Raw genomic sequence first — 25,748 nt, forward strand, 5'->3', positions numbered from 1 at the left:
CAAACATATTTTTTTTCTGCTTCAGCATCCTCAGCTTAATTTTAGGACAGAATATGGAGTGTTATAGAAATAAGTGAATTTACTTATGTCTCATATGCTTTTAGAATAAACAAAGTTCAGAGTAGACTTTATAAAATTGGGAGTGTTTTCTTATGGGAAGACAAGCTGAGGGGAGGAGTTTTCTCAAAAAGGTAACTTTCCATCCTTTAAAAAAATTTTTCCTTAATTCATTCAGCACACAATTATTAAGACATTGCAAGATATCAGGTACTGTTTGGGGCAATTCTGAGAACAAAACAGACATAAATCCATATATGTATGGGGTTTGTATTTTAGGTTTAGTGTAATATATTGCCAATTGTTAGTGAACATTTTCTTTTTGAAGGATAACAATTATAAGTTGGAGTACATGTAGGTGCTTAGTGTAAGCGTATGTATATTAGAGCAAACACTTTCAAAGTAAAAGGACATTCTGACTTAATGAAGTCTACTCTGATCTTTAAATTTTCTAAAATAACCATTTATAACAAGATTTCCTAAAGAATAGGTAGGATTAGATATTGTATTTCAATATTCTCTAAACCAGATGTGGAATTATGTCATAATCCGTGGTCTATATTTAGCTGCCTATATTTACATTTTCAATGAATGTTAAATTGTACAGGATCTTGTTTACTGCTATTTGGTTTGGATATTAACATTTACTGTACTTATTATTTAAGAGAAGGAGGTTGGATTGCTGCCACTCCAAGAATGGAGACAGCAGTGGAAGAGCCTCATGAAGAAAACAGAGATAGAGGTTCAGTTTTTCCAGACGAAATCCTTCCTGACTACAGAGACTATGTACAATTTCCAATAAGCATTTTATGCTTAACTTTTTTCTATTGTGGTGAAGCTGCCTCTGCTTTGTATCTATTTGATATTTATCGAAAGAATAATGATGTATTCTGGATGTCATTCACCATTGCCTTTCTTCTTGTGGGAGTAGTTTTGGATCAAGTTATCCTTTTGCTTTTCCAGAAAGACTTGAGCAAACATAAATTTTTGTTTGTTGGGCACATTTTGCTTCTAGGTCCTGTGGTGAGGTAAGTCATATTAAATATATTTCATTCATTTACTTTTCTAAAAGCTACAAAGTAAAATGTAGACTAATATGCATGTGGATGCACTAATTGGTTCTTTAACAAAATTACTTATATTTTAGTTTTGTTTAGTTTTCTTAACTTGAAACTATTGGTATAAGGTGGTCATCAATTTTAAGACAATGAGAGTTTTGAATAATACAAAATGAAATATAAATTCTTTCTTCTGTTCTTTTAATGAATGTATCACATTCAGTTTTATTATTTACCTCCTTACGCCAATTATGAATGTTATTTTAAGTAATTACGAGAAATAGAGATATAACATTATGTTGCAGGGTGAGAATGGAATGAGAAAGACAGATACACTTTAAGAAACAATGTCATATATTTTCCTTGTAAATTTATTAGTTGCAGATTATCAAGACATTCTATAAATTGAATCTGAAACTTGGATTATTTATATGCATTTAAACAATTCATTTCCATTGTCACTTCTGCTTTATAATGCCGATTTGCATGAGAACTATGTGTTTTATAGGAATTAATTTCTCTAGTTCTTCACTTAGGGTTTTAGGTAGAAAAACCCATAGAAAGATCATTTAAGTTATACTGAAATATCCTTCATACCATAAATTTATTTTTTCCCGTGGGAACCGTTTTATTCTTTAAACTATGGGCATATATAACTTTGATACAAGAATAGAAACAAAAACTAAAAATGTGAAAAGAAAGAGTGGGACTGGCTTTTAGAGCTCTGCATATTTGGAATTCCACTTTATTTATTATTTTTTTTTTATAAATATATTTTATTGATTTTTTACAGAGAGGAAGGGAGAGAGATAGAGAGTTAGAAACATCGATGAGAGAGAAACATCGATCAGCTGCCTCCTGCACATCTCCCACTGGGGATGTGCCCACAACCCAGGTACATGCCCTTGACCGGAATCGAACCCGGGACCCTTGAGTCTGCAGGCCGACGCTCTATCCACTGAGCCAAACCGGTTTCGGCTGGAATTCCACTTTAGCACTTACCATACTAAAATTAGCTTCCTTGACCTCTCTGAGCCCGTATGTTTTCATCTGTAAAATCAGAACAATCCATACGATAAATTTAATCCTAGGAGCAGCAAATTAAATTATTTGGATTTGTTCCCTTGAGCTAATTTAAGTTTTAGTCACTGTATTTCTTGAAGAAAAAGGACTTATTCATGTACTACAGAAAAGGAAAAACATGTTAACTACAAAATTTATAAATACAGAAAACCCAGATAATGTTGGCAGCAAAAACCTCTTTTTAAAAATATAGTTTTCAAACAATATTATATTAGTTTCAGGTGTATAATATAATCTTTATTATATATATATATATATATATATATATATATATATATATATATATAGTCTTATGAGGTGATTACCCTGATAACTCGAGTGCCCATATGACATGATAAAGTTATTATAGTATTACTAACTTTATTCCCTAAACAATACTTTACATTCACATAGCATATAAAAATGTTTTGCACAAATTCATGAAGTGAAATTGGTTAATGTTTATATAGGTTTTATTTATTTTTATTTTTTGCAGTTTTTTGGCAGTATTAATTTTATTTTTTAAAATCTTTATTGTTGAAAGTATTACATATGTACCTTTTTCTCCCCTATTGATCCCCTCTAGCCTCCCCTACTACCCGCCCCAGGCCTTCACCATTAGTTTTGCATATATGCATACAAGTTCTTTGGTTGATCACCTCCCACTCACCCACCCTCCTTTACCTTCCCCCCCCAGATTCTACACTCTGTTCCATTCTTCCATGTCTCTGGATTCACTCCCTTCATTAGTTTATTTTGTTATTTAGATTCCACATAAGATTGAGATCATCTGATACTTATCTTTCTCTGACTGGCTATTACACTTAGCACAATACTCTCTAGGTCCCTCCATACTGTCTCAAAGGGTAAGAGGTCCTTATGTTTTACTGCTGCATAGTATTCCATGGTATGAATATACCACAGCTTTTTTATTCAATGGTCTACTGATGGGCACTTGGGCTGTTTCCAGATCTTAGCTATTGTAAATTGTGCTGCTGTGAACATAGGGGTGCATGCATGCTTTCTGATCGGTGTTTCGGGTTTCTTAGGATATATTCCTAGAAGTGGGATCACTAGATCAAATGGGAGTTCCATTTTTAATTTTTTGAGGAAACTTCATACTGTTTTCCACAGTGGCTGCACCATCTGTATTCCCACCAGCAGTGTACGAGAGTTCCCTTTTCTCCACATCCTTGCCAGCACTTGTCATTTGTTCATTTGTTGATGATAGCCATTCTGACAGATGTGAGATGATACCTTATTGTTGTTTTGATTTGCTTTTCTCTGATGGTCAGTGACTTTGAGCATTTTTTATATGTCTGTTGGCCTTCTGTATGTCCAGTTTGGAGAAATGTCTATTTATGTCTTTTGTCCATTTCCTAATTGGATTGTTTGTCTTCCTTTTGTTAAATTGTATGTGTTCCTTATATATTTTGGATATTAACCCTCTATCAGCTGTATCATTGCCAAATAAGTTCTCCCATACAGTGGGCTCTCTTTTGGTCTTGTTGATGGTTTCTTTTGCTGTACAGCAGGTTTTTATTTTGAGGTAGTCCCATTTGTTTATTTACTCCTTAGTTTCCTTTGCCCTAGGAGATGTATCTGAACATATTGCTAAATGAGATGTCTGAGATTATACTGCCTTTTACTCCTCTAAGATTTTTATGGTTTCCCATCTTACATTTAAGTCCTTTATCTATTTTAGTTTATTTTGTGTATGGTGTAAGTCGGTATTCTAGTTTCATTTTTCTGCATGTATCTGTCCAATTTTTCCAACACAATTTATTGAAGAGACTGTCTTGACTCCATTGTTTGTCCAATATTAACTGAGTTAATGGCTTGGGGCAATTACTGGGATCTCTGTTCTGTTCCATTGATCTATATGCCTGTACTTGTTCCTGTACTAGGCTGTTTTGAGAACAGTGGCTTTGTAATACAGCTTGATATCTGGTATTGTGATTTCTCCAACTTTATTTTTCTTTCTCAAGATTGCTTTGCTGCATCTATTCATAGTCTTTTTAAATTTTATATAATTTTTTGGAGTATTCTAGATCTGTGAAATATGCTGGTGGTATTTTAATAGGGATTGCATTGAATCTGTAGATTGACTTGGATAGTATGGACATTTTAATGATGTTAATTCTACCAATCCATGAATATAGTATATTCTTTCACTTGTTTATATCTTCCTCTATCTCTTTTTTAATGTTCATAGTTTTCTGAGTAAAGGTCTTTTACTGCCTTGGTTAAGTTTATTCCTAAGTATCTCAAGTTTTTTGTTGTTATGGTAAATGGGATTATTTGTTTAGTTTCTCTTTCTGGGTGTTAACTTTGTATCCTGCTACATTGATGAATTTTTTTATTAAGCCCAGTAGTTCTTTGGTGGAGTTCTTAGGGTTTTTCATGTACAATATCATGTCATCTGTTAATGACAGTTTTACTTCCTCCTTTCCAACTTGGATGCCTTTTATTTCTTCCCTTTGTATAATTGCTGTGGCTAGGACTTCCAGTACTATGTTGAATAAGAGTGGTGAAAACAGACATCCCTGTCTTGTTCCTGTTCTTAGAGAAAATGATTTTAAATTTTGCCTATTGAGTATGATCCTCCTTGTAGGTTTGTCATATATGGCCTTTATCACGTTGAGATATGTTCCCTCTATTCTCACTTTGCTGAGAGATTTTATAAAAAAATGGGTGTTGGATATTGTTGAATGCTTTTTCTGAATGTATTTTTATTATAATTTGATATTTGTCTTTCAATTTTTTAATGTGATGTACCATGTTTATTGATTTACAAACATTGTACCAGCCTTGCATCCCTGGAATAAATCCCATTTGGTCTTGGAATATGATCTTTTTAATATATTGCTGGACCCAATTTGCTAATATTTTATTGAGGATTTTAGCATCTATGTATATCAGGGATATTGGCCTGTAATTTTCTTTTTTTAATTAAATCTTTATTGTTCAGATTACATTTGTTCCTCTTTTTTCCCCCCCATAACTCCCCTCCTCCCAGTTCCCGCCCCACCCTCCGCCCTCACTCCCCACCCACTGTCCTCATCCATAGGTGCACGATTTTTGTCCAGTCTCTTCCCGCATCTCCCATTCCTCTCCCCCCCCCCCAAGAATAGTCAGTCCATTCCCTTTCTGTGTCCCTGATTCATTATAATCACCAGTTAATTCTGTACATCAGATTATTTATTCACTTGATTCTTAGATTCACTTGTTGATAGATGCATGTTTGTTGTTCATAATTTGTATCTTTACCTTTTTCTTCTTCTTCCTCTTCTTAAAGGATACCTTTCAGCATTTCGTATAATACTGGTTTGGTGGTGATGAACTCCTTTAGCTTTTCCTTATCTGTGAAGCTCTTTATCTGACCTTCAATTCTGAATGATAGCTTTGCTGGATAAAGTAATCTTGGTTGTAGGTTCTTGGTATTCATCACTTTGAATATTTCTTGCCACTCCCTTCTGGCCTGCCAAGTTTCTGTTGAGAAATCAGCTGAGAGTCGTATGGGTACTCCCTTGTAGGTAATTGAGTCTCTTTCTCTTGCTGCTTTTAAGATTCTCTCTTTGTCTTTTGCTCTTGGCATTTTAATTATGATGTGTCTTGGTGTGGTCCTCTTTGGATTCCTTTTGTTTGGGGGTTCTCTGTGCTTCCTGGACTTGTAAGTCCATTTCTTTCATCAGGTGGGGGAAGTTTTCTGTCATTATTTCTTCAAATAGGTTTTCAATATCTTGCTGTCTCTCATCTTCTGGTACCCCTATAATTCTGATGTTGGTGCGTTTGAAACTGTCCCAGAGGCTCCTTACACTATCTTCGTATTTTCGGATTCTTTTTTCATTTTGCTTTTCCGGTTGGGTGTTTTTTGCTTCTTCGCATTTCAAATCTTTGACTTGATTCTTGCGCTCCTCTGGCCTGCTGTTGGGTGCCTGTATAATATTCTTTATTTCAGTCAGTGAATGCTTAATTTCTAGTTGGTTCTTTATCACTACATCGAGGGTCTCACTAAATTTCTTGAGGGTCTCACTACATTTATCGGCAGTCTCACCAGTCTTTTTGAGGGTCTTATTAAATTTATCGGCGGTTTCTAGAAAGTTCTTGAAAAACTTTAAAAGTGTGGTTTTGAACTCTATATCCAGTCGTTTGCTTTTCTCCATTTCTGTAATTTGTGACCTGTTTCTTTGTCTCCACATTTTTTATGCTTCCCTGTGTTGGTAGAGTGGCTTTGTGTGCTAGGTGTCCTATAGGGCCCAGTGGCTCAGCCTCCCCAATTACCTGAGGTGGACACTCTTGGTGCACCCCCTTGTGGGCTTTGTGCACAGTCTTGTTGTAGTTAAGCCTTGATTGTTGTAGGTATCACTGGGAGGAATTGACCTCCAGGCCAATTGGCTGTGAGAGTCAGCTGTGTCTGCAGTGGGAGAACTTCTGTGCTGAACACACCCTTATGAGGCAAGACTTGCTTCAGTGGGCTTTGGTGCCCACTGAGTCTGCCCCCTGGGTGTGTCCCTTATGGATCTAAGGAGTTGTAATAGGATGTTCCCACTCTGACCACTGGGTACACTGGCTCTTGAATCTAAGGAGGTGCTAATTTAGCCTCTGCCTGAGGCTACCCAGCAGGAGCTACAAGGAGATCTGCAGATTCCCCTTCCTTGTTTGGGGTTTGGAGGCGCCCAAATGAGGCCCAGCTGTGAAGCAGTGCAAGCTGCTATGGGGCCTTGGGCCTTCTCTTGGAACTTCTGGGTCTGTCTGGCCCAGCTGTAGTTTGTTAGGTAATTTTCAGATTGCAAAGGGCCAGGGCATTCATATGCAAAAGCCTCTGCCGCAACTTGGGTGGGGCGGGGTCTCAGGGAATCGACAGGGCGGAGCAAGAAGCTATGGCTGATCCTTAGTCCTGCCCTAAGGGGCCCCGCATCTCAGTTTCCTGGTAATCACTGCAAGCACCTTAGAGAGAAAGCCGCCCTCCAGTTCCGAGTTCTGTTCGCTGCCAGACAGTCCAGTTTCTCCCTGTATGAGTCTGGGTCCCCAGAGACTCACCCGGAACTGGAGCTCAGAGGAGTCGGGGGCTTGTGACTCCCTGCTGATTCAAAAAGTCAGCCGCGTCCTCAGTTGCCAGCCCTTTCTGCGTGTGCCTCCGTACCTCTGCACTTCCGCACCTCCTCTGAGTCTCAGTGTGCTTTTCTCTCTCCTTCTAGTTGTAGAATTTCCACTCAGCCAGCCTTCCTGTGGTTCTGGATGATGTCCGTTTTGTCTTTTAGTTGTATTTTTGAATTTATTGTGGGAGGCAGCAATTTCCAGTGTTTGCCTATGCTGCCATCTTGGTTTCTCTGAGTCTTGATTTTTATTGGTTTATTTGGGTGCAGGGTCAACCCTTACGAGTGATAGCTGAGATCCTGGATTTATATATGGAAAGGGTGGTATCAACTCATGCAAAGCTCCCAAACAAAAAGTCCCTCCTTTATAAATTTCTCATTATAAGACTTCTATGCAGCAAGTATTTAATGAGGTATTTGGGTTGATGGGTTTATATTTTACTTCTGATTCCAATTTGGTCCTGAGGAAAGGGGACTATTACATCTACCTACTTTGGCAACATCTTGAATCTACAACTACTTTGTGTTAATTGAGTTTTTAAAGTTCACATGTTAGAATGGATGCTAAATGAGCTAACTCCCATTAATAGAAAAATAACAAATAAAAATAGTGTGAACTCTTTGTATTGAGTCCTTGAAAGCAATTAAAACTATAACAGATTCATTTTCTGGAACAAACATATAAAAAATGTCAAAAAAAATTTAAATTATCAAAGTATGAGCACCCTTTTATTTTAGAAAAATAACTTAAATATGTTTTAAGATAAGAATATAAAGAATTAGGTTCATAAAGTAAATGCATTGGGATAAGATTGGAATATTATGTCCCAAACTACAAATAGTAACTTACTTTGTGGAGGCAAATTCAATTGTATGCTAACAAAGAGATATTTAGCTTATTGTTTGATTTTTTATAAGAATGTATTTATGTATTAATTTTAGATGAAATCATAGATACAGAATTAAAATAAATGTTAATATTAGAAACTGTATTACATGACTAATTTAGTTTTTATTATATGTAATAATAGAATTTTAAAAAATTAGACATTCTTCTAATAATGGCATTTCAAATATTTTTAACACATCTATCACTGACAAATATTAATCTTGAGTGTTACTTCTTTCTAACAGGTGTCTGTATACCATGTTTAGTCACTACAGAGTGTTGAAAAGGCTTGAAATGATTAGAAAAGCAACTCCAATTAGCATCAAAAAAAGAAGGATGTTGATGGAGAGGGAGATTATTCACACAATTCATGGAACTTACATACAATGCAAGGCTTTCAACTATATGTCAGTCATCCAGGCCTTTGTTAGTTCCATGCCACAATTAACATTACAACTCTATGTCACTCTCACTATAAGAGAATGGCCTTTGGAAAGAGGTAAGTTTGGGTGTTTTAAGCTAAAAGACCATCCTAAAAGGGAAAGTAGGGCATAGTGAAGTTTTTAAAAGACATTAAATATTTATTTCTAAATCATGATTGTATTAAATTTTGTAAAGTTGATTTTCTGTGAATATTTTCACAAACAAAATTATAGATACATCTAAAATCTAGAGAAAATTGATATGAATAAATCGGCATCCATTTTATTAAGCAATATAATATGTAAGATTATATGGGAAAGGGGACTGTTACATCTAGTGGGAAAATAATTTTGTATCTGAAACTTATTACAGAATTATTTTAAACATATAACGTCTTCTTCTAACAAAAGTAAAAACTGCAAAGAATTAAACATTTGGAAAGGATACACATTTATAAAATTTTCCAAAATTCTCCAGGAATATGACTTTGTGTTTTGATTATAGTAATTGTTACATTAATCTGCAGGCTGATGGGATGGAATACATTTATACAAGCTGATTGGCCTGTGTAAATTTCACATTAATGATATTCTACGTACTATAATTATATAAGATGCAACAACTGGAGGAACTGTGTAAAGTGTACAAGTGTCCAGTCTCTACTATGATTATTGAAAAATAGAAAAGTTTCTTTTTGTCTTTTTAAATTAAATGCATTGGGGTGACATTAGTTAATAAGTATTTTTAGGTTTCAGCTGTACATTCTTACAATATGTGACCTGTATAGTGCCTTGTGTGTATACCCTACTTTACCCTTTCATAACTCCCACCCTTCTTCACTTTGGTCACCACCACACTGTGGTCTCTGTCTATCAGTTTTGTTTTGTTAGTTTTTTTGCTTCAATGTTATATTCCACATATAAATGAAATCATATAGTTATTTACTTTTTTTGTATGGCTTGTTTAGCATGATATTCTCAAGGTCCATTAAAAAAACCTAGGCACCAAATTTATGAACTTAAATCTTAGAGAAGATTATATTAATTTTCCCCCAAAGTCAAGGGAAGTAAAGGCAAAAATAAATAAGACTGTATAAAATTAAACTTTTGCACAAGGAAGGAAACTTTGAATTAAACAAAAACACAGTAAAATGAATGAAATAAGATATTTGCAAACAACAGCTCCGAGAAGGGTTTACAATAGAAAAGTATATAAAGATTCATAAAACTCAACACCAATTAACAATCCAATTTTAAAATGGTCAGAAGACCTAAACAGACACTTCTTTCAAGATGACATACAGATAGCCAACATATATATGAAAATATGCTTAACTTCACTAGATGTTAAAGAAATGCAAGTCAAACTACAATGAGATAACACTTCAAACCAGTCAGGATGTCTAGATTTTATTTTTTTTAATTGTGAGGGATGTATATCAGTATATTTCAGCAGCAGCTAGATGAAAAGGAAGAACAAGTGAACAAGAGAGTGATTGGGTAAAGGGGTAGATGTCTCCTTTTTCTCCTTCCCACTCCCAGCCCTCCCAAAGCTTTCACTGCAGTATTTTCTGTGTTCATGCATATAACAAAACTTGAATAAAACATAATTAAAGCTAAATGTAAAATTATAATCCGTTACTTCAAAAATATCATTTGACATCAGATGTCATTTACAAATACATGTAAATATATAGGATATTTATATTTATAAATCAAAATATTAACTAATTATTCTTTTGGAACAAGAAATGATTATTTAATATTTATTTGGGCAACAAAGTCAGAAGAAACAGTTTTAAAACTTGTAATAAAAATGAGATTATAAATTTATAATAATAATAATACCTATCATATATAAAACCCATCTTTAGACTGAAAAATGTTTCTCAGAAAATAGGTATTAAGTGGACATAAAAACTGAAATTAAAAGGAATTCTGGAAAACTGACTCAAAGATGGCGGCCAACAGGACAGCAGTGAGGGAGAGAGTGTGAGTGACTAGGGGAGTGAAAGGTGAGTATATGGATGTGTGTGGTATGTGTGAGTGAGTGAAGGACAGTTATATTCTGCAGGAGTCTCAGGGGGCTGGCCAACTGGGCTTTCCTGGACTGAGAGCCCCTGCTACTGATGCAAGCACTCCTGAGCAGCCATCTCTGGCACAGAAACCATCTTGAAGAGGAGAACTGTGTGACCAGATCCCAGCCTCACCACCACCCAGACTGGCCTCAGATACCATCCTGGATGCTGCATCCACTCTGATCAAAGACATGTTACTTCATTTGCAGATTTGCAGATTCTGGGACTCCTGTGAGTTCAGAAGTATGTGCCTCTCTGGCCAGTCCAATAGCTTCAGTTGAAGACTCCTTGACTTCTGCCTCCCAGATACCAGCTCCTAGATCCCTTTGGTGAGATGATGAGTGTGCACCTCTCTGACCAAGACATGCTGATTCAGCCGTAGATCCTGTGACCTTTACATATCCAGCCACTGGCTCATAGACCCCCTCGTAATTCACAGAGTGAAACCAACCAGGCCAGAGTCCCCTTGCCTCACCGGCAGACTCCAGAATGCCTACCTCCCTGGACATGGGTTCTGGGATATCCACAGGGATTCACAGAGTGACACCATTTAGGTAACAGTCACAACACACTGGCCAGAGTCACACTATCTCAGCTGTGGCCCCAGGATCCCCACCACCCTGTTGTGGGCCCCACGGTGAGCCACATGCCAGTGAGATCTCAGGCAACCCCTGACACAAGAGCTGGAACAACAATCACATCCACAACCGCTTGCACGACAAGGCCGGGGGTGAGTCACACTGATAAACATCCTGTGAGGAGACTACATTCATGAATGAGAAACTAACATTTAAGGCCCAACTATATCAGGAGAGCCAAAATAACTCAAGTAGAAGACTCCATTAGAATACCCAGCTCAGGAGATCTGAGAGACAACACCACTGGGTCACACTATCATCAAATACATAAAATCACCCCCTCCAAAGTAAACAAAACAAAGAAACAAAAAAACTGGGTGGAATAGCAGTTGGATCTAAGACAGAAACAATTACAACAGGACAGCAGAAATCGGAGACAAAGAAACAATTCACAAAGGAAAGCAAAGGAATAGCCAAAAAAGGAACTAAATGAAATGGAGGCAAGTGATTTATCAGAGAAAGAATTCAGATTAGTGGTTATAAGCATGCTCAAACATTTGGATGACACACACAACTCAATGAGAATTATAAGGAGCTGAATGAGAATTTCACCATGAATAAGAATCAAGAGGATATGAAGAATGACATAGATGCAATAAAGAACAAAATGGAAAGTTTCAACAGTACATCAGAAGAAGCTGAGGACTGAATCAGTGAGTTAGAAGACAAAGTAGAAAAAAGCACCCAAGCAGAGCAGCACTGAAAAAAAATATTTTTTAAAAATAGGAGGAGATTTTAAGGGAGCTTTGGGACAGATGAAAATGAAACAACATTCGCATAATAGGGATACTAGAAGGAAGGAATTTGAGCAAGGAATAGAAAACCTGTTTGAAGAAATAATGACAGAAAACTTCCCAGATGGTGGCGGGGGGGGGGGGGGGAAGTCACACAAATCCAAGAAGCTCAGAAAGTCCCAAGCAATATGAACCCAAAAAGACCCACACCAAGATACATCATAATTACATTAGCAAACATCAATGACAAAGTAAAAATCTAAAGGTTGCAAGAGGAATACAGAATGATACCTATAAGGGTTCTCCCATTCGACTATTAACTGATTTCTCAACAGAAACATGTCTGGCCAGAAGGGAATGGAATGAAATATACAAAATGATACAAAAAGAAGGGACTAAATACAAGATGACTCTATCCAGCAAGACTATCATTCAAAATTGAAGGAGAAATCAGGAGCTTCACAGATTAAAAAAAAAGTTTAAGGGAGTTTGTTACCAACAAGCTATCATTACAAGAAATGCTAAAGGGACAGTTGTAAAAAGAAGAAATAGAAAGGGAAGAAGGAACACAGGCATAAAGAATAAAAATTGCTACAAACAAGTAGTTATCAATAGTAACCTTAAACTAAAATGGATTAAATGCTCCAACCAAAAGACATAGGTTGGCCGAATGGATAAGAAAACATGACCATATATATGCTGTCTACAAGAGATGCACCTCAGAACAAGGGACTCATACAAACTGAAATAAAGGGATGGAAAAAAATTCTTCAGGAAAATGGAAATGAAAAAAAAGCTAACAAAAACCTGGGGTAGAAATACTTATATCTGACAAAATAGACCTCAAAGTGAAGGCCATAATAAGAGATAAGAAGACCATTTCATAATACTAAAAGGATCATTTCAACAAGAGGATATAACTCTGATAAACATCTATGCACCCAATACAGGAGCATCTAAATACATAAAAATACTTCTGGAAGGTATCTAGGGAGAGATGGACAGCAACACAATCATAGTAGGGGACTTTAATACTCCATTGACGCCACTGAATAAATCCCCAGGACAAAAAATTCAGCAAAGAAACAGAAATCCTAAATGACTCAGTAGATCAGATGGAAGTAACTGACATCTTCAGAATATTTCACCTCAAAACTACAGAACACACATTCTTCTTAAGTGCACACGGGACATTTTTAAAGATAGACTACATGTTAGTACACAGGCTAAGTCTTTACAAATTCAAGAAGACTGAAATAATATCAAGCATCTTCTCAGATCACAATGGCATAAAATTAGAAATAAACGAAAAACAATTATAAACAATCAAACATATGGAGACTAAATAGCATACTATTAAACAACAAATGGGTTACCAAAGAGATCAAAGAAATAAATAAAAAGCATCCTGGAAACAAATGACAATGAAAACACAACAATCTAAAATCTATGGAACAGGGGAACCAAGATGGCGGCTTAATGTACAGACCTGTGCGTGCTGCCTCCCACAACAACATCGAGACTACCAACTATAAATCAAACAGCTATCATTCCGAACCATGGGAAAGCTGGCCCAGTGGAAGCTCTACAACTGGAAGGAAAGAAAGAAGAGCATTGAGACTGAGTAGGTTGTGCAGAGGCTCCAAGAACGGAGGTACGGAGTTGTGTGCCAGGCGGGCTGCAACTGGGTGCGCGGTTTTTTTCAATCTAAAGGGGCTGCAGACTCTCGAGTCCACTGAGCTTGTTTGGGGTGGGATTCTGAGGCCCCAGACCCCTACGGGGAGAGGCGTGATGGCCTTGCAACGGGCTGGAGAGCGAGAGTGGCTGTCTCGCAGAGCTCCCCGCTGGCGCTCAAGGACGCAGGGACAGGGAGTCATGGAGAGGCGAGGAGTCACGGAGACACCATTGCCCCTTGCTCTGCCCTGATGATTCCCGGGGACCCCGCCCTACTCAATTTACATCCCCACCCAAGCTGTGCCAGTGGCACAAAGGGAACTACCTGCGCCTTTACAGCCCAGCCCAGCAGACTGCAGATTTCAACTCCTCGAATACATAAGGGACACACTCAAGAAGCAGAATCAGGTTCGGAGGAAGCCGGAGCCAGACCCGGCTGGGCCGGTGACATGGAACCGCTGTACCAGCAAACGCACAGGCAGGTCCACCAGATCCAGTCTCACATGGGACACTGGAAGACGGCAGACAGGCAGTCTGTGCACTTGGTAGAAAACAAAATCCAAGCAAGCATACCAGATATTCAGCCACCAGGAACGCCTGGATATTTTGTCCAGCAAGGAGCCACCCAACAAAGGACAGAATGCCAAACTTCAGGGGGCAGACTCAGTGGGCACCAAAGCCCTACTGAAGCAAGTCTTGCCCCAGAAGGGTGTCTTCAGCACAGAAGTTCTCCCACTGCAGACACAGCTGACTCTCACAGCCAATTGGCCTGGAGGTCAATTCCTCCCAGTGATACCTACAACAATCAAGGCTTAACTACAACAAGACTGTGCACAAAGCCCACAAGGGGGTGCACCAAGAGTGTCCACCTCAGGTAATTGGGGAGGCTGAGCCACTGGGCCCTATAGGACACCTAGCACACAAAGCCACTCTACCAACACAGGGAAGCATAAAAAATGTGGAGACAAAGAAACAGGTCACAAATTACAGAAATGGAGGAAAGCAAACAACTGGATATAGAGTTCAAAACCATGGTTATAAGGTTTTTCAAGAATTTTATGGAAACCGCCGATAAATTTAGTGAGACCCTGGAGGATATGAAAAAAGACCAACTAGAACTTAAGCATACACTGACTGAAATAAAGAATAATATACAGAGAGCCAACAGCAGACAAGAGGATCCCATGAATCAAGTCAAAGATTTGAAATACGAAGAAACAAAAAATACACAACCGGAAAAGCAAAAAAGAAAAAGGAATCCAAATATATGAAGATAGTGTAAGGAGCCTCTGGGACAACTTCAAGCGTACCATAATCAGAATTATAGGGGTGCCAGAAGAAGAGAGAGGGCAAGATATTGAAAACCTATTTGAAGAAATCATGACAGAAAACTTCCCCTACCTGGTGAAAGAAATAGACTTACAAGTCCAGGAAGCACAGAGAACCCCAAACAAAAGGAATCCAAAGAGGACCACACCAAGACACATCATAATTAAAATGCCAAGAGCAAAATACAAAGAGAGAATCTTAAAAGCAGCAAGAGAAAGATAGTCAGTTACCTACAAGGGAATACCCATACGACTGTCAGCTGATTTCTCAACAGAAACTATGCAGGCCAGAAGAGAGTGGCAAGAAATATTCAAAGTGATGAATAGCAAGAACCTACAACCAAGATTACTTTATCCAGCAAAGCTATCATTCAGAATTGAAGGTCAGATAAAGAGCTTAACAGATAAGAAAAAGCTAAAGGAGTTCATCACCACCAAACCAGTATTATATGAAATGCTGAAAGGTATTCTTTAAGAAGAGGAAGAAGAAAAAGGTAAAGATAAAAATTATGAACGCAAATACATATCTATCTACAAGTGAATCTAAAAATCAAGTGAATAAAAAAATCTAAGGAGACATATATGTAATACTCTTTGTAATACTTTAAGCAATAAAAAAAATCTGATGAACAGAGTAAACCGGTGAATATAATAGAACCAGGGGCATGGAAAGGGAGTGGACTGACAATTCTTTGGGGGAAAGGGGTGTGGGGGTGCAGGAAGAGACTGGACAAAAATCGTACACTTATGGATGAGGACAGTGGAAGGGGTAAGGGCAGAGGTTGGGGGTGAGAACTGGGTGGAGGAGAGCTATGGGGGGAAAAAAGAGGAACACCTGTAATCTGAACAATAAAGATTTAATTAAAAAATATTTCTTCTAATTAATTTCCTTTCAATGTGCACAAATTTGTGCACCATGCCACTAGTTTCCTATAAGAATAGGAACAAGAGAAGGATGCCCACTTTAACTACTCCTATTCAACGTAGTACTAGAAGTTCTACCTGTAGCAATCAGACACGAAGAATAAATAAAAGGCATCCAAATTGCAAATGAGGAAGTAAAACTGTCACTCTTTGCAGACAACATGATGCTGTACATAGAAAACCCTAAAGATGCCATCAAGAGACTACTAGATTTAATAAGTGAATTTGCAACATAGCAGGACATAAAATTAATATCCAGAAAATTATGGCATTTTTATACACCTATAATGAATGCTCAGAAAGGAAAACCAGCCAAACAACCCTATTTACTATTGCAACAGAAATTTTAGGTATTTAGGAATAAATCTAACCAATGAGGTAATATACTTGTACTCAGAAAACTTCAGTATGTTGAAAAAAGAGATAGAGGAAGATATAAAGAAGTGGAAGAATATACCGTGTTCTTGTAAAACCAACATCATTAAAATGGCCATATCCAAAGTAAATGCAATCTCTATCAAAATACCAATGGCTTATTTCACAGACCTAGAACAAATATTCCAAAAATGTATATGGAATTTAAAAAGACCCTGAATAACTACAACAATCCTGAGAAAGAAACACAAAGTTAGAGGGACCACAATACCAGATTTCAAGCTATATTACAAAGACACTGTACTCAAAACAGCATGTCACTGGCATAAGAGCAGGCATATAGACAAATGGAACAGAACAGAGAACCCAGAAATCAATCCATGACATTATGCTCAATATTTTACAAAGGAGGCAAGAGCATACAGTGGAGTCAAGACAGTCTCTTTTAATAAATCATGTTGGGAAAATTGGGCAGATACATGCAAAAACCCCCCAAGAAATTAGACCACCAACTTACACCATACACAAAAATAAACTCAAAATGGATAAAATACTTAAATGTAAGACGTGAAACTGTAAAAATCCTAGAAGAAGCCATTGGTAGCAAAATCTCAGACATCTCTTGTAGCTATATCTTTATGGATACATCTCCTCTAGGGCAATGTAAACTAAAGAGAAAATAAACAAATGGGGCTACCTCAAAATAAAAAACTTCTGCAAAGCAAAAGAAACCATCAAGAAAATAATGAGACTTCACTGCCTGGGAGAACATATTTGCCAATGATACATCCCATAAGGGATTAACTTCCAAAATTTACAGGGAACTCATACAACTTAACAAAAGGAATACAAACAACCCAATTTAAAAATGGGCAAACGGCCCTGGCCAGTTTTTCCCAGTGGTTAGAGTGTCAGCCTGTGGACTGAAAGGTCCCAGGTTCGATTCTGATCAAAAGCATTACCTCGGTTGCGGGCACATCCCCAGTAAGGGGTGTGCAGGAGGCAGCTGATCAATGTTTCTAGCTCTCTATCCTTCTTCCTTCCTCTCTGTAAAAAAAAAATCAATAAAAAATATATATTTTAAAATGGACAAAGGACCTACTAGTAAATAGACACTTCTCCAAAATAGACATTCAGAAGGCCAATAGACATATGAAAAAATGCTCAAGGTCACTTGTGCCAAGCCAGCTCATCCAAGGGTTCCACAAGCTGAGTGAGGGCGGTGAAGGATGGAGAAATGAAAGACAGAGAGAATAAGCTGGGTCTAGGTGGATCTTCCTGTGCCTGGCTAAGGCCACAGAGAGAGATCCCGAGGCAAGCTGATCCTTTATTTTATAGCCAGAGGTAAACAAGGTAGTGGTCACCATAGTTACAATGTTCTTGTGAGTTTCACTTGTTTTGGCAGCACTTGCTGCACCTCCCACAGCCCATTAGCTACCTAGGAAGAATCTAGGGAGTGTCTAAGGTCAAGCCTAAATATGCTAAGAGGACTATGCCCTCTAAGCTGGGACTTGTTTGTGGCTTTGCCAACAGGTCAGTCCGAGGCTTATCCCTATAGCTGTGCCCTACAGTCACTATCATCCAAGAGATGCAAATCAACAACAAATGAGGCACACCTCACACCTGTCAGAATGGCTATCATTAAATCAAGAAACGACAAATGTTGGTGAGGATGTGGAGAAAAGGGAACCCTCATACACTGCTGTTGGGAATGCAGACTGGTGCAGACTCTGTGGAAAACAATTTTGAGTTTTCTCAAAAAATTAAAAATGGAAATTGCATTTGACCCAGTGATTCCACTCTAGGAATATATCCCAAGAATTCAGAAACACCCATCAGAAAGAATATATGCACCCCTATGTTCATAGCAGTGCAATTTACAATAGCTAAGTTTTGGAAACAGCCTAAGTGCCCATCAGCAGATGAATGGATTAAAAAACTGTGGTACATCTACACAATTGAATACTACAGTGCTGTAAAAAAGAAAGAACTCTTACTATTTGCAATAGCATGGATGGAACTAGAAAGCATTATGCTAAGTGAAATAAGCCAGTCAGAGAAAGATAAGTATCACATGATCTCACTCATATGTGGAATCTAATTAACAGCATAAACTAATGACAAAAATAGACCCAGAGGCATGGAGACATCAATCAGACTGTCAACCCTCAGAGGGAAAGCAGGGAAGGGTGGAGTGGAGGTGAGAGATCAACCAATGAACTCATGTGTGTATGTGCATAAGCCATGGACACTGACAGTAGGGTGGTGAGGGCTTGGGAGGAAGCGGTGTTGGAGAGGGCAATGGGGGAAAAGAGGAACATGTAATACTTTCAACAATATTTATTTAAAAAAATAAAATAAATTCTGTTTTTTTATGTATCCTAAATCATTTTAATGTATCTTAAATCATTATATTTAACTTTGAATGCTAAAACCAATGATGGATAAATAAAACTACTATGCAGTGACTACACACTGTAAGATGAATGTTTATGTTTTTAAATTTATTTTTATTGTGCAAAATAAATAATCTCTTGTGGTATCCAGTGAGAAAATGTTTTCAAAAATATTTAATATATGCAAAGTAAATGTATATAAACTATGTATATATTTGTCAACTCTATATGTGTACTTTACCTTTTCCCTTTCTTTTTTTATGTTAGTCTTGGTAATTCCACTTCAAAATTATACTAACTTCATAGCAGTAAAAATTATACAAACAGGACCTGTAATCATTGTGTGTAGATTTGTGTACTCATTCTTTCTCTTACCTGCTGAATACTTATTGGCTATTTTTTTCTCAATTACAGTTGACATCCAATATTATATTAGTGCCAGGTGTACAGCATAATGATTAGGTATTTATATAACTTACAAAGTGGTACCCACCTAGCACCATGAATATTTATTAGCTTATTATTGACTACATTCCCAATGCTGTACTTACATCCCTGTGACTATTTTGTAACCACCAATCTGAAATTCTCAAATATTTTACTTTTTGACAAGTTTCTTAATTTCTATATTTCTAAAATAGGTGATATGTAGATTTGTGTACTACAAATCTTAATAGACATGAAAATTATGAGTTAAAAATCTTTTAATAGACAATTAATCCTCAGTTCTCTAATGTCTCCCAACTCAAACAATTTGGTTCTTGATCAAGCTGTTTATAAAAAAAAATCTTTGTTTCTGAAAGAAACTTTAGTTTTGGATTTGACAATCCTTTCATGCTGATACATCAGCATGACAAAAATCATCTGCCAGGCCACAAACAAAGGAGAAAATGTGAATCATTTTGCTATCCTGTGAATATTTTCCTGTTGTTGTTGTTGTTGTTGTTGTTGTGTGTGTGTGTGTGTGTGTGTGTGTGTGTGTGTGTGTGTGTTTTGCTTTTTTGGCTGGTGATGTGGATGATTCGCATAATTTTAAAACACAGAGAGGCCATCAAATGTGCTTATATTGCTAAGGCTCTGAAAGTGCTCATAAAGCAAAGATTGGAAAACTGTTGTTCATTTGGATAAAGGAAAAGCAGTTAGCTGGTGACAGCATCTTGGAGGTAGAGAGATCTGAAGAAATGCAGAGGTTGCATCCTGGAACTAATGCTGAAAGTGACTCATTTAAGGCTATTATGTGGTGGTTGGGTAAATTTAAGAAAAGAAGTATTTGTTTATATATTAAACTAGAGGTCCGATGCACGAAATTCGTGCAAGGGGCTCGGCCCTCGCAGTCAAGGTGGCTTGCCTCAGCCCTCGCAGCCGCAGCAGCGTCCGGAAGGTCTTCCAGAAGGATGTCAGGAAGGTCATTTGGCTGTCCAGTCTAATCAGCATATTATGCTTTTGTTATTATAGATAGTACATTGGACATGTATGGTATATAGGATAGGTTAAAACAGGGAATCCCTTAGGGGTCTGGAATGCATTAATTCAATTTACATTATTTCTAATGGGGAAAAAAAGATTTTGGTTTTTTTTTTAACAAATCACTTCTTAACCTTCCAGAATGAAGTAAGTTCCAGAACAGAGGTTCCACTGTACTGAGAATTACATTTTCCAACCACAGTGGAAGCGAGGCCCATGTGCCCAATGCACAATGTTGGTCTCCCTGACTACCTAACCATCTGTGCCTATAGAAGCCAGTAGATCCCAGGGATGAGGTTCTGAGGTTCTCCTCTGGGGCACAGTGGACTCTAGTGTGACTTAGCTACAGTCAGAGCCATGATCTGGCAGGAGCTCTCCACATCTTACCAGGATCTCATGGAGGAGTTGGATCAGATTGTTTAGAACTCAGAGCAGGCAGAGGAGCACAAGAGAGACAGTTCAAAGTTCAGAAATCTTACCAGCCCTTGACAGTGACTGTGCTTCCAGCAGCATCCTCTTCAGCAAGGCCTCCCTGGAGAATGTCTTCTGGGTCCTGCTCATCTTCATCTACTTGCTACTCAGGGCTGTGGCCATCTTTCTGGCTTTTTGAAGATTTAATGCTAAATCCTTTCTCCAAAAACACCCTAAAATCTGTCATGATGGAGTGGGGCCACGGAAAATGAACAAGGGGGAGCAAGTCTTTCTCCAGTTCTGCCCGTAGGAGTGTAGCAGAACTGGAGGGAGACTAGCTCCCCCTTCATCTCCATCAATTACCTCCTGTTGTTCTCTTTCCAGGAGTTTCCTGCACAGCCCAGAGAATGTGGGATTTGAGCAGGCCTGTGTGAGCACCTATTCCAGCTGCAAGTTTTTAGGGGGCTTCAAAACTGGGTCAAGATATACTTGATAGAAACCAAGAAGGAAGTTGGGTTGGAATCAATGGAATTCCTGTAGGAGGCCAGTCACAGCCAGTCCTTGGAACACACTCACTCTTTTCTGTGGGTCCTTCTTAGCATTATATAAAGCAGCAGTTTGTCAAACTGAGAGTGAAATAGATGATCAAAATTGGAAAGAGATCCATTAAAAAGGTGGTCAGGCAAAGAACCGTTGAGTTGAAGTCACCTTGTTCAGAGAATTGCCCATGTTAATAGAAGTTTTCATCATTTCACTTTCATAAATTGAACTACTAGCCCTTCTGTACTTACTTGAAGAAATGGGCCCTGCTGGGAGGAACAGTGTAATGGAACAAATCCAATGGATAACCTAAAAGTTATTTAAGTGCTTCAATTATTAATGAACTTCTTTTTACTATGACATATGAATTGGGTTTGTAGAAGATGGAATTAGAAATATATATGGAATCTGAAGGTTTGTTGAAGGTTTCTTATATAGTTCAGTTATAACAGGATATTGAGGCTCTGTTATTTACCTTGGTTTTTTCCCTGGTATGACTCTCCAGGTGTGCAGTTCATGCTTTGAAACCTGTGCACTTTACACAAAGACAAACATTCTATGTCTCTTGTATCATCTGCCATTTATATCACCCAATCTCTGACAACATTTCTCATTTGTTAAATGATAATTTTAAAGTTAATATAATAATTGGGTTTCCTATGGAGTGACTGATCACGTATCTATCTGGTTACAGTTTTTGTTGATGCAGGTATAAAAGTTTGGAGTGGTTAACACACAAAGGCACTAGTATAAATGTGCATAGTATGTGCCTATTTAATGTACTTTGATGATTTCATTGACAGGTAAATAAAAATTAGGTTACTACAAAAAATATATATAGCGCTAGCTGGTTTGGCTCAGTGGATAGAGCATCGGCCTGCGGACTGAAGGGGCCCGGGTTGGATTCTGGTCAAGGGCACGTACCTCGGTTGCATGGTGGATCCCCAGTTGGGAGGATGCAAGAGGCAGCCAGTCGGTGATTCCCTCTCATCATTGATGTTTCTATCTCTCCCTCTCCCTTCCACTCTGAAATCAATAAAAATATTTTTTAAAATATATATATTTAATACTTAAAACATGATCAAATGCAGGAAACAATATATATTCAATATATTTATTATTTTCATATGGTTAATTAATTTAGAAAAGTATACTCTTACTTGGTAGTCATTCCAATTGATCTGAATTTTTATAAATGATTGTTTAAACAACCATTTAAAAATTTTTTGTTGAGATCATTGACTAATTGGTTGAATCAATTTTAGTATTTACATATATTTTAAAAATAAAACATTCAGCTTGATATTATACATATATAAAATTATACTTAATATTTTAAATATTCTTGAATATTTCCTGTTGATCTTTAGTTGGTTTGTTATTTTTAAAGTTGTGTATTAGCAATATATGTCTATTTTGCTTAGTATTGTTTTGAAATATATATCTAAATTTTAGAATTATTTGTTCTTCAATAATTTGTTGGTTTGTTCTAAGTAGAGTTTCAAAATTTCTTTAGCCACATTTTAAAAATCACATTCATAGGGTAACATTGCTTAATAAAATTATATAGATTTAGATTGTACAATTCTATGATACATCATCTGTATGTTGCATTGTGTGTCCAAGACTCAAAGTCAATTTTAATTCCTAACATTGAATTTTTAATTCTTTTCTTTTCAATCTTGTTTCCTCATAAATGAAGTTAAGGTCCTCAATATCTTCAGAGTTTCATTTTGACCATTCCTCAAAGTATTAGGGCAATGTTCGTGTTTTATTTTCTAACTGGTATATAATTTGAATTCTGATTTTCTAATTTAATTTACATTAAGAATTACTACTTGATTTTATTTCCCTTCTAATTAAATTATGTTTGTAGAATGTTTTCAGAGAAACTAGTGTGAATTATTTTGTACATGACATATATATATTTAAAAAGATTTTTCACCTTTACTTTCAACAAAATTTATTTTAATATTATTTAATCAGTATTCGATTTCTCTATAAAATTATTTTGTGTGTGCTCGTTTGTCTAATGTTTTGAAAGATTGGTGTTAAAATTAATTTTTCTTTTTAAAAATTTTATTTCTCATAATATTCTTTAACACTTATATATCTAAATACCTGAATTATTGACTTCTAATTTCATACATCTGATCCATTGAGTCAACAAAGCCTATCAGCTCAATTTTCAGATTTTCTTTTTACCTTTTAACCTTGCAACATATTTTTGAGGAGTCTAAAGCACATATCATATGCTAGCCTTCTGCTTTGTATCCTTGCTTTCTACCAAGCTTTCCATAAAGCACAATTATATTTTTGTTGAATCAGGTGATGTAACTCTCCTATTTAAAGATTCCTAATAGCTTTTCAATTTGAATAAAATTTAAACAGCCTTCTATCACATAGAGGGTCAGATGAAATCTATCTTTCTAATCTCATCTGTATCATTATTTATAGGGAATTTGTGTATATGTTTGTAAACATATTAGCTCATTATTTTTCGAGGAAAGGACATATGTATTGTATTAACATATTTGCTCTATTTCTGATTATTGAAAATGACTAAGTATCTATTCCTTGAAAAAGTAAATACATTTCCAACCTATAAAAAAGTGGTAGAGAGGTACTTATCTTAAAATACCCAGTTTAGAATAGAATATTGTCATCATTTATTAAGGAAGTTCTCTAACATTTCAATGTTTATTTTTAACAGCACTGCTGATGGCATTTTCCCTAATATCAGTTACTTATGGCGCTATTCACTGCAATATACTGGCCATGCAGATCAAGTATGATAATACTGATATTAAGCTACATCTAATGGAATTAATCTGCATCATGATCTGGCGTTCTTTGGAGATTACCTCACGTGTAGTGACTCTGGTACTTTTTACTGGATCTCTGAAACTGAAGAGCATGCCCTTTATAATTGTCTCGTTTTCAATATCACTGTTTATACCATGGGTGGAGTTTTTGATAAATGGAGCTCATCTTCCTAAAAACATTAACCAAATTGTCAGTAAAACGGGTAGAATACTGATACTTATTGTGATCACTGTACTAAATGCTGCGATCAACTTATTTTGCTGGTCAGGAGTGAAGCTGCAATTGTCAAGTGAGGAATTAATTGATAAGAAGCACACGGGGAGTCATAAAATCCTTCACTACAGCATTCGGCTAATAGAAAATGTAATGATGGTATCGATATTTAAGTTTATTGGCGAGAAATCTTTATTGAATTGCTGTGACTCATTAATTGCCACGCACCTCATTACAGCTTACTTATTATCAATTGGTTTTATGCTTCTCTTCTACCATTATTTGTATCCAGGGTGGTCAGGTGATTCATCACCAGAAGAAATAGAAATGCGACCTGAGCCAATATGATGTTACATAAACTAAAGAGACAAGTCAATTCAAATAATAAAAATTATTAACTGAAAATTAACTATTAGTTCTGAGTTGATTTTTACTAGAAAATGGATTTCAATGGAAAAATGAACATTTTCATTTTGCTTTACTCAAATGCTTCTAATGGTAAAATGTACTAAATTTTCTTTCATTTAAAGCAAAAGATTGCAATCAGTTGCTAATAAAATTGATTTTTCTTCTGTAAGTCAACAGTACTTTGAACTGTTATTACTGCCAATCAAAAGGCTGGAATGTTTGTTTTCTCAAATATAATTATAGACTTAGCAAAAACAGACAAACCTGTATATTTTTCCAAACACTGATCAGGACAAATAAGCATAATCCGTTTTTGCCTACCACATCTTTAGAACCTTTATCTTTAATTAGACAAATAGGGTTTGCCGTTAAGCACATAAGTTATCTGTAAACATTAACCATTCAAAAAAAATACAACAGTATTATTACAGGTTTTATTATGCATTTTTAAAAAGCAACTTAAATAGCAGTCTTATGAGGATAACATTTATATTTACTTAAGGTAGCAAAAGTTACTCCTAATTAAACTTTGATTTTTTTAAAAAGCAATACCATATTAATACATATTTTGAAGAACCAGAATGCATTTATTGAGCAACTATAATGTTTAAGACACTGGTAAATACTGAAAATTTATCAGTGACAAATTAGAGATTTCCAGACGAGACAACAGAGTAGATTATAATGAGAAAAATAAACCATAATACCATATAGAAAAAGAAATACAAGGATTCCGCAATGGGATGTATAAATTGAATTTGTTCTGGGAAGACAGAAAATTGAATAGAAGAAATGGGACTTAAAAGAGAATATGACCCTTTTTCAGGAGGCTCAGTTGGTTGGAGCACCCTCTGATATAGAAAAGTTTGCAGGGTTGATTACTGGTCAGAGCACAGAGGTAGGTTGCAGGTTTAACCTCTGGTCAGGGCACATATGAGAGCAACCAATTAAGGTTTCTCACATTGATGTTTTTCTCTTTCTCTCTCTTTACCTTCCTCACTCCCTAAAATCATTAAAACATAGTCATGAATAAGATTTAAAGAAAGAATATGATATTTTATAAAATTAAAATATAGATTTATGGATTTGTTGATAAATGCATATAAACAATGTCATGTTCTATTTCATATACTATATGTATACAGCTGGAAA

The 25,748-nt window shown here is 36.5% G+C and overlaps 1 protein-coding gene across 1 annotated transcript; it reads left to right on the forward strand.

The window, feature by feature from the left end:
• The first annotated feature begins 753 nt into the window (after nucleotides 1-753).
• On the forward strand, nucleotides 754-24,536 carry XKR3 (XK related 3). Its single transcript, XM_006087785.1, has 3 exons — nucleotides 754-1,085; nucleotides 8,411-8,664; nucleotides 23,863-24,536. Exons 1-3 carry the CDS (start codon nucleotides 754-756, stop codon nucleotides 24,534-24,536), a joined length of 1,260 nt encoding a protein of 419 aa, XP_006087847.1.
• The last annotated feature ends 1,212 nt before the right edge of the window (nucleotides 24,537-25,748 follow it).

This window comes from Myotis lucifugus, unplaced genomic scaffold, assembly GCF_000147115.1.
Source record: "Myotis lucifugus unplaced genomic scaffold, Myoluc2.0 scaffold_40, whole genome shotgun sequence".
NCBI lineage: Eukaryota > Metazoa > Chordata > Mammalia > Chiroptera > Vespertilionidae > Myotis > Myotis lucifugus.